The sequence below is a fragment of the Charadrius vociferus genome, unplaced genomic scaffold (assembly GCF_000708025.1).
Source record: "Charadrius vociferus isolate BGI_N301 unplaced genomic scaffold, ASM70802v2 scaffold90, whole genome shotgun sequence".
Lineage (NCBI taxonomy): Eukaryota > Metazoa > Chordata > Aves > Charadriiformes > Charadriidae > Charadrius > Charadrius vociferus.
In genome coordinates this window covers 7,975,889-7,985,753 of record NW_009647222.1, presented here as the reverse complement: position 1 = coordinate 7,985,753, position 9,865 = coordinate 7,975,889, and the positions used below count along the sequence as shown (strand labels likewise).

Genomic DNA, 9,865 nt, shown 5'->3' with positions numbered 1-9,865 from the left:
TTTTTCTCATACTCATATGATCCCAGTTTGCTAAAATAATGCAATACTCTTCACGCTAAAACCAAGGCAACTATTGCCCCAAGAGGAGATTTTTATTCCACTGAAGGATCTTTTTCTCTCTTACCTCACAATGAAAGAATATTTGCATATTGCTAATGCTAGTGGTAGTTCTCTTCTTTAAGAACTTCCTTCCAACTTGCTAAGGTTTAGAAAAGCAAGAAACTTCAAAGCCAACATACCATTTCCAGAAGCAATTCAGGCACTTGGGAACCTAAGTCCTACTGAAAGATAACAGGAGGCAGGTTCCTAGCTGACTTTTCAGAGTGGGACTTGGGTTTCTCCATTGCTTGAGCATTCAGAACGTTTACCTTAGCCTTAACCTACTGGCTTTTCAAATGGTCTACCCCCCACCTTTTCCCCTAACAACATAGCATCACCGGCAAAAATAAACTGTATCCTCATGGATGAGAGAGGTAACACAGTTAATTTCCATTGGTAATAAATTACAGGAGTTCTCCATATAAATTCCCTGTGCACTGGAAAATAGTGCTTGTGTATTCAACTAGTTAACGCAAGCAAAAAAACCCATTTTTATCATGCTGGCCAGTAAATAATATGGCACTTGTTAAAATTAGTATGTGTAGCTTCCTTTCTGCTAATGCCCCATAAATAGGTTTGAAACACTTCTGAAAATGAATTTTTCTACATTTGTAAAGAAAGAGTGAGGTTTTTCAGTTGATCAAAAGCAAAATTCTTAACGCCGTAATGTGAGGAATTTTTATAACTGTGATACATAGTTCAATTCACATTTAATGCAAGGGCATGCCACTTCTTTTTGGTTTATTTACAGAGCGGGTGAAAATGCTACAGAACTTTAGCCTGGGTGAAATTCAATAAGCAAGAGGAGTATGGTGAGGGCAGGGGAATTTGTCAGTGTGTCACAAATGACAGGTTTGGATACCAAAGCCTCTCCTTTGCCACAACAGTGGCCGAAGCTATAAATGTTTTCCAGATCACCTTGACACATGCTAAAGCCCTGACAAGGAGGGTCCACTCAGTGATGATACAGTGGCCACTCCTGAGCCAGCTCCAGACTGGCCCTTCTGTCAAACAGCTGCTGCAATCAACAGATGCTATTTTAACTTAAATGGCAAATTCCTTCCTTGATTCTATTACAAAGCCGTAACTCAAGCCCTCCGAAGCTGCTCTTCCCCTTCCTTTTAATCCTTTTTCTTTCCTCCTCCTTCCATCTTACGGAATAACCTGGCAGAGAAAGAGAGCAGGTTTTATGATGCAAGAGCCGAATTCAGCTCAAACTGACATCCGTGGGAGATGGACCAATCACAAAGGATGACAAAAACATTAGCTGGGTAAGTATGCTGATCTGCCTTCAAAATATTTTATCTCAGTACAAGAATGAAATTGCAACAGGCTTTTCCTTGTGTTTCCCCCTACCCCCATGCAGCATAATTTGGGCCTGACTTTGCAAGGTGCTGAGTGCCTCAGTTCTCTAACATCAAGAGATGCTGAAGATGCAAGATATCCACTGGAGAGGGCCATTTTATTTCTGTAAATTGAACCCAGAATGTAAGGCATATACGCTCAAGTACCTTGGACAGATATTGTCCCCAAACTATGTATATTTTACACTTTTAATATATATATATACACATTCTCTTTTTTTTTTTTTTTTTAATACAAAGTTATGGGCACAGTAAACATGAGCACAGACTTGTGATAAAACTAACAGTAAAATCTGTGAGCACGGCAAAGATTCCTCAGGTAGGAACATCTTATTTTCCAGTTTGCTCACAAGGTGGGGGAGGGAGGGAAAAGACCTGATAAGTTAAACAGTAAAAATTCAGAATACGTTTGGAAAGGTCCTTTATATATTCACAGCCTTGTCTGTTGCTGTTAGTCTAAACACAGCAGCATTTTTAGAATATATGATGCCATTAATAAGTGGAAAGGGAAAAAAAATACATTAAACACTCAAGAGTCCTTCATCTTCTACTATATCTTATAAAACTTCCATTTGGCAGGAAGCTCCTTTTTAAAAAAGGAAACTTAAATTAACATTTATCTGCACATCAATAAATCAACACAAGAGGACGCTAGGAGTTAAGAATTCTTAAGTATTTTCTATGGCAAAAAGCTTGGAGTTTCCTACCAGTGGTAAAATCCTGACCAGGAGCTCTGTCATTTTGCCACTGACTGAAGTCCAGGTATTCAATACTGCAGTGAGCGCACGGTGACCCCCTCTCACGTGGAGGGGATCTTAAAGGTGGGGTTGACAGTATGAGTTGCTGTTAGAACAGGAAATCCAAATGTAACTAGGTAAGGCCCATCCCTTCTCTAACTCCTCCATGAGGCCAGCCTCCCGACGAATACAAAGTGTCCCACTGATGCCAGTCACTTTCTCTACAAACTTGGTGTCCACTTCAGCAGCCTAATTTCAAGGCCTGTAACCAACATGCTACTTGGTAGCATACTTACTTTCTGCATGGAAGCCATTTTGTCTAATTCTTAGTGTGACATCAAGATACAATAATGTTCTCTTTTCACACTTTTTTTGTAAAAAAATGACTACCAAGTGTGTGAATTTTCTGTTTGTAAGCTTTATATTCTGTAAGTGACTGAGCAGCAATACATCTTTCAAAGCAGCTAAAGGTCTACCATTTAACACTGGGGACCTGGAATGAAATCCTGGCCCCACTCAAGTCAGTAGAAGCTCTGCTATTGACTTGATGGGACACTGCCAGGTTTCTTCCCTCCACAAAACTTGAGCGAATTCTGGAAGGCTGGAAGAGAATGCTCATTTGTTTTGTGGGGTTTTTTTCTCCTCCAACAGCAAGATTTACCGCAAAACAAGAACACTGTAATGACTAGTGGAAAAAATAAAGTATAAAATCACACACAGTGAAAGCCTCCTACTCTCTTTTGGTAAGATATATGAAGACAACTTCTTACATTGTTCTTTTCTCAAAAGGCATATACAATGTGGCAAAATATTTCAAATATACATTCTATATAATAAAATATCATCTAACTAGTGCATCCTCAATCATATGCTGGAAATATTTTTACCAAGCCAAGGTTTAAATCCCATAAATCTTTTGAACACTAGATGCTTCATTCAAGGCAGATTCAACAGCAAGTAAATCCCACAAGCTCACTTTTCAAGCCTTAAAAGGTAGCAATGGATGGAACATGACATGACCCACAACAGAAATTAACAAAGTCAGTGGTGAGAAACCATTTTAATGGTTCAGCACTCCACAGAACTCTGCATTGCAAGTTGTTGTACGTGATCAAATGGTGGATGGTTGTACACGCAAATTAAAGTCACCTTGTCAGACTGACATACAGCCACATGTGATTATTCACAAGATAAAAATAAAAATATAAAAGGTCAACATTCACACGCCCATTGATTAAAGGGAATAAATTAAACCTCAGATAAGTTGCATACGTGGTTTCCTTCACCCTCAGTCTTTTATTTATGCCTATACATGGAACAATACTTTCCCAAACACTTCTGAAATGGCAAAAACAAATGAAGGTTTTTGCACTCTAGCTGTGTTGACAGCAAGTTCATTCATCCTTGCCAATTATGAATCGAGACAGTTCCTCTGTCTCTTTAGCATCAGTGCACAGGTATGGCTCCAAGTGGTGTGTTGGAGGAAGAAGAAAAAAAATATGGTGGCTTAACAAAAAAAATAAAATCTTCTTCCATTCATCATTGGCAGAATAAAACAAAAGTGTATCTTGTCCAGGGTACCTTGCTAGATCCTCTCCAGAAGAGGTACGTACTGTCATACATAAATGCCCTCCGGGTTAAAACCAGACGACAGGGGGTTCTGTAGAATCCGAAGGTTACTGGGGAGTTGCCTCGACGAGCCAGGGCGCTTCAGTGACCCAGACTGAAATGTCGGCTCTGCACAAGAAAAAGGGCAGTTAGAAATGTCATCATCAAGGGTGATGTCTGCAGAACACCTTCTTCTGCTTCCTGCTTGGTGCAGGGCGCGCTTAGTGCAGTACAGAAAAACTAATACCACATACAACAACAAATTCAAATGCCTGACTAGGAAGTGATGAGATCTAAGGTGGGCGCTTCCTACTCATTTCAAAACAGAAAGATATACCTACTCAATATAATTACACACACACCCCCACCCCCCCCAAGGAACATGCACGCGCGTACGCGGAACACATTTATCCAGTAATGTGCAGAAAAAGCTTGTACCTACACGTAACTCAAAGCTTCAGCTTCCTACCCACTTAAAAGAGGAAGTTCATACAAGTGCTGACATTTAAGGCCTGGTGGTCTTTTCTTCTCTCCCCACCTCCCTACCCTCATAATGCCTTTTGGTCAGACAGTTTTCTGAGAGAAGGGACAGAATCAGCTAAAGAGAAGAATGCTGAGAGGAACAGGCCCCTTGCAAGCAGGGCACTGGGTAAAGCATGCCACAGGAGCTTCTGCTTGTGCCACAGTTGTGACAATCATTCAAAGTGCTGCCATGTTTCTGTCTCGGAAATCCTGAATTCAGATGCGGGCGTGTGCAGAATGCTCTGATCTCACTAGGGGCAAAGTCAATTTGCACGTGCCATAACAACCATCTGGGCAGGACTTCTGGATGGCTGGCAGCCCAGCTGGATTAGCTCCTATTCCCGTGCGGCTGCTGCCTGGGATTTCTTGAGATCCAGACACATTCCTTTTTCTACTTTGACAACACATCCCCCCAGAAGAGGAAGAACCCAGATGAACAACAATGTCAGATGTGGAATCGTGTTGCATGCCAGTTTACATGCCTGCAGCCATGGCGGCCACGCTTGAAAGCTACTGGCCTAATGGGTTACTGATGGGACAAACACATGCCTAGGCACAGTGGGAGAGAAGTTATCTGCATACTGCGCTTTATTTACAGCTTGCTAAACCCTTGGAATGAAAAGAAATATTTGATGCTGTGCTTTCTTAATATTTTGTGAACTTCTTCACTATCGGAGCATTCACTTGATGTATGAATGCTACCATTAATGCAGCAGGCAAATGCGCTGCCGTCTCCTTCTTCTGCCCACCAAAAGCATTCTAAGTGCTGTACCTCTCTCCAGCTCCACATGTGGGGCCTCCACCTCAATGGGGTCTGCTGGCAGCACCGTGACCTTCGTTCCTGTTTGCTGGATGAACTGTTGGAGATTGACCTGTCGCAGCTCCTTTGTCAGTTGCTCCAGTTCTTGTTCCCTGTCCTGCCAGGAAAGAGAAAACATCTGCTGAGCAGCAGCAAGCATAAAGCAGCATTTCAGGACTCTATTTGCGATTGGGCAACTAACGCTTCTCCTTTTGATGAGAAAGCTTCCAGTTTTTAAATTCAAATGCAAATGGAAGAGTTGAAAGGTATTTTACTCTTGTAATTTAGAAAACAAATCAACACTCACTGTGACTTATTAGGGGTTACTATTGGTCTGTTTATATTGCTTATTGGATGACTACCAGATGTTTCTCATATCACCTGAGAAAAGTTTTGGCACAACAGGTGTGAGCAAATACAGGTAATAGTGAGCACTCTGGAAAAAATAGATCAATTGAGCATCAAGTCTGGCACCAAATCTTAGCTCTGCCAGAAGTGTCCAGCATGACTTGGACAGCTCATTTAGTTCTTGTGTTCCTAAAAGGAGAATAATTCCATTCTCTTCTTGTTCTTTGCACCTTCTATTTAGAGCGTAAATATTTATGGACAAAACTCTCTCAACTCTGCAAGTGTATTGTGTTTTGTACAACGAGGCCAAATCCTGGCTGGTTCCCCACCCCTTCACAAGCACAGAAGATCACCATTTAGGATCTTGCTCAAGGCTCTGTGAGTCTGGCATGATATTCATGACGTTCAGCTTCATGAGTGGACAGCTGCATGTGGTACTCTTCCACAGCCAGGATGGGCCTCACCTGTTGGCCACACAGGGGACAGGCTAGCTACCCAGATGCCAGGCAGCGTGTCTGTGGGCATTTCCACGCAGTGCACACTGCTACATCTTCATTTTGGCAAGAGATGGAGGTTGGGTCAACCTTCTTTTCCCTAATTATCTTGTGTAAGCAGAATTATACATGAACTTGGATGGGGGGGAACAGTTTGGTGGATCTGTTCTAGGAACAGTCCCCGACAGCACAGCCCTTATTCACTTTAAACTTGCAGTAAGGTCAGAGTTGAGGCTGAATTCAACAGTTGGTAAGAAAATTAACACAAATTATATCTAAATTAGGACCTTTTAAACGTCAATTGCTTTGTCGCTGATGTGTTTGACCTGTTCTGTCAATGCATATCACATGGTTGCTCTCAGTTTCCCATGCTAGACTTGTGTTTCCATTCATTGGCTACGAGCTTTCAGAGAAACTGGATTGAGAAATGGAAACCAGGCCACCTCCAAATTTTAGGACAATTTTACAGAAAGATTATTCAATTTATTTTAGGCCTATTAGACTCTACAACTGGGCACTTGGGACATAGGAACTTCTTAATTGTCTTTACTTACTGCAATGTTAATTTCGCAGCTCCATGTTTTATGAAATTGTAACAAAGTTGCCACTGAAGGGAATTCATGTTTATTTTTAAAAAACAGAATCACTGAAATACACAGGTTAACAGAACTAACATCATAAATAACTTGTTCTGGACATTTCTCAACTTCCACAGGAGTTGAAGGTAACAATGTTAATTATCACTCCAAATCCTACTGGTTCAAGCTTTTAAATTTAGTATCTAATTGTGAAACTTCAGTGAGATCTTTTACCTGAAGAAAGATTGGGATTTTGTTTTTTTTGGTTTTGTTTTTCTTTCCTGCATTTAAAATCTTTCTCTAGAAACAGGGCCAGCAGAGCACTGCATCTTATCCTTAAGTGAACACAGGCTCATATTTTTGGAAAGTAATGTTATTGAGGTGGCCAGAGAAAAGGAACGAAAGAGAAGAGGTAGGACAAGTTACTAGAAATTTCTCATGCTGCTAAACAATGCCACCTTCCTGTTCTTACCACTTGAAATCTACTGAACCAAAATTTTCCTTCCTTACTGAAATGTCTATAAAAACACCCCTGCTCAACTCTTTTACTTTGAAATCAGCAGTTTTATGTATATCAATATTTAACTTTCAGCATGCAAGAAAATATTTCTCTATTTGTTGCCACCAAAACTGTATAATACAGAGCTGAGTTTATCTTCTTCTGGACTTCCAGATTAGTGTACCACTAGGTTTAGAACAAGCTTGGAAGATCTGAATTTAATAGAAACTTTTCCAAGAAAGTGAAACACTAGCTGACAAAAAAAACAAAGCGAGAAAGATTTTGAACTCAATCATAGTCTCACTGAGTATTATTGAGGATAGGTAAAATACATAAAGAGGACTTGATGCTTTCTGTTAGCAGAAATCCTTAAAGTGTAGTGTGTCTGTAAACTTAGGATAGATAACTATGGCACAAACTGCTTACAGTTTTCATCCATTTGGCTTTGGATGAAGAGATTACATTTTTTTCCTCCTCATGTAGTAAAACCAGTTTATACTGACACGGTTCTAGGTGGTCAGGAGTAAGGGTGCAAAATGCCTTTACTGATTCACAGCAGAATCACCTTACCGCGACTGCAGCACCGTGGAACATTGTTGCTGTGAATCCTAGTTATACAGCAAGAATCATAACTCAAACTTGATGTGCGGTGCCTCAGCCCTATCTTACGTGGCACATTAAAACCCTAGGAGCCACAATCTTTCCTTCACCTCATCCAGCTAGCAGCTGGATTTCCATTTATATTTATTTTTTCATGCTCTATCAAGTTCCAAGTGATATCATTAACTTTAGCAAGGAACCAGAGGCTGGATTCTCTTTTGACACATGTGCCACAAATGCCTCAGGCATAGAGAAAATAAAATCCTGAACACAAGGAAGTCAGACAGGAAAAGGGGGATGCTATTCTTTAAAACAAAAGCACTGTAAGCTAACAGTTATTTTAGCTCTACATTCATCTATCCAGGTGCTGCTTTTGGACTGTTCGTTTTAATCCATCTATTTTGGTGGCAGACAAACCTAGCAAGAATCAGAAGTTTAGCCTCAGAAAAGGCTACGATGGTGCAAATTTCTCTGAAATTTAACAATATGAAGCACTGAGCTGCCAAGATCCAGGACCTAAATCCTCATGATATCTAACCTCAAATCAACAGGGGTTTGAAGACTAATAATTTTAAAGCCGTTAGGCCGACAGCACTATGGTCCGGTTTAGCACCCAGCACACATCAATCCCCCGCTAGCCCTAAAAGTGCTGCTGTTCACGCTTGAAACATTATTTGTCCGAGGTGTAAAAGAGCCCAGAGCCCCTAGCACAGCTGCACCTCACTGCCGCTAGCGAGCACTCCCTTGCAGCAGGGCGAGGTGGCCAGAAGCATTGCCATGGGTGCAGCCATACTGCCCCCACATAGTTTGGCTGCTACTAGCTCTGATGTTTCTCTGTTGTGGACCACTGCACGGTGAAAATATGCTTCAAGTGACTTCTCAGAGGTCACCAGGCAGTCAGGAAATGGCAGCAAATCAAAGCTGTAACCAGTGGGAAAGAAACTGAGACAGCACATAAGTGAAAGGCGTTGTGGCATTCAGCTCTCGCCCTGCGGGCCACTCAGGCCTTCTGAATGGCCAGGAGCACATCCACCAAAACGCCTGCTGGTTTATATTGAGACAAAGAACTGACTACTGTTTTTCTTTTCATACCATTTGAATAAGTAAAAGACACATAGGTGAAATACAAATTGTCTGCTTTTCAAAAAAAAAAAATCTGAAACGCACTTTGAAAATGAAAGCAACACTTTCTTCCTTTTACCCAAATTCACTGTGGAAACTTTCTCACGTATTCTTTCATGGGCTCCAAATCTGTGCAAGAAAAATTAATTACCGTCAGGTCTTTGACTTTTCTTTAGCTGTGGATGAAAAGGACATTCTTACCTGTAACCGTTTGGTAGCTTGCCCCAAAGACCTTTCAACAGCTTTAATGCCATTTTCCAGTCTTAGACTCTGCTGGCCCTGAATATCAATTTCGCCCTTCACCTTCTCGATCTTTTCCTTCACCTCTTCTTCATTCACTTGGGACTCTTGAACTTCCCGCTGCAGCTTCTCTGCTTCAAGGCCACTCTCCATGTTGTGGATCTGAGAGAGGTAGTCCTTCAGCTTGCTCTCGCACTCCAGGATCCTCTGCCTCATCTCCTGCAGCTGCTCCTTCAGCTGTTTTTCATTCTCCTGTTCAATCTGCAGCTCGTTTTCCCAGAACTCTTCCTCTTCGATCTCCACTTCGTTCCTTTTGATCTTCTGCTCTAGCTTGAGGATTTCTTCTTCCAGGCTGGAGTTATACTTTTGTTCCCAGTAGCGGATCTCGGCTTCGTTGGACTCCAGCTGTTTCTCAATGCACTGAAGTTTCTCCGTCTGGAGGTGGATCAATTTCTTCAACTCATCCGCTGTTGTCCGACAGTTGTTGAGCACCTTTTGCTTGAACTCGGATTCTTTGCTTTTCCCAAAGATGTCCATTAACCCTTTGGCCCCCCCGGTGAAGGTGAGGGATTTCCTTTTCGGCTCTCTCCTCTTCATGGATTTGTCGCTGGGAGGCCTCAGCTTGGCCAGAGGCGGCAAGCTCTGCCGGTACAGAGTCCTCTCCGGGATGCGAGCCACGCTGTCCGAAGTCGGCCTCTCGCTCAGAGAGGGCCCGGTGCGGCGCAGGATCAGCTGCACGTCGCTGGCGTACTGCCCCCACTTGTTCAGCGACACGATGGGGTTCTCGTGCGGCGCCAGGTGCCGCTCCGTGTCCCGCCATTTCTCGATCAGCGTGTACCGGCCGGTGCGACCTGC

The 9,865-nt window shown here is 42.3% G+C and overlaps 1 protein-coding gene across 1 annotated transcript in view; it reads right to left on the bottom strand.

Moving 5' to 3' along the window:
- Positions 1 to 2,920: 2,920 nt before the first annotated feature.
- RASSF8 (Ras association (RalGDS/AF-6) domain family (N-terminal) member 8) overlaps positions 2,921 to 9,865 on the bottom strand; it is an 18,617-nt gene continuing 11,672 nt past the window's right edge. The window contains exons 2-4 of the mRNA XM_009879680.1: positions 8,972 to 9,861; positions 5,103 to 5,247; positions 2,921 to 3,937 (exon numbers count right to left, since the gene is read on the bottom strand). Of these exons, the coding sequence (XP_009877982.1) occupies positions 3,816 to 3,937; positions 5,103 to 5,247; positions 8,972 to 9,861 (1,157 nt within the window). The 3' untranslated portion in view covers positions 2,921 to 3,815. The remainder of the gene's footprint in view (positions 3,938 to 5,102; positions 5,248 to 8,971; positions 9,862 to 9,865) is intronic.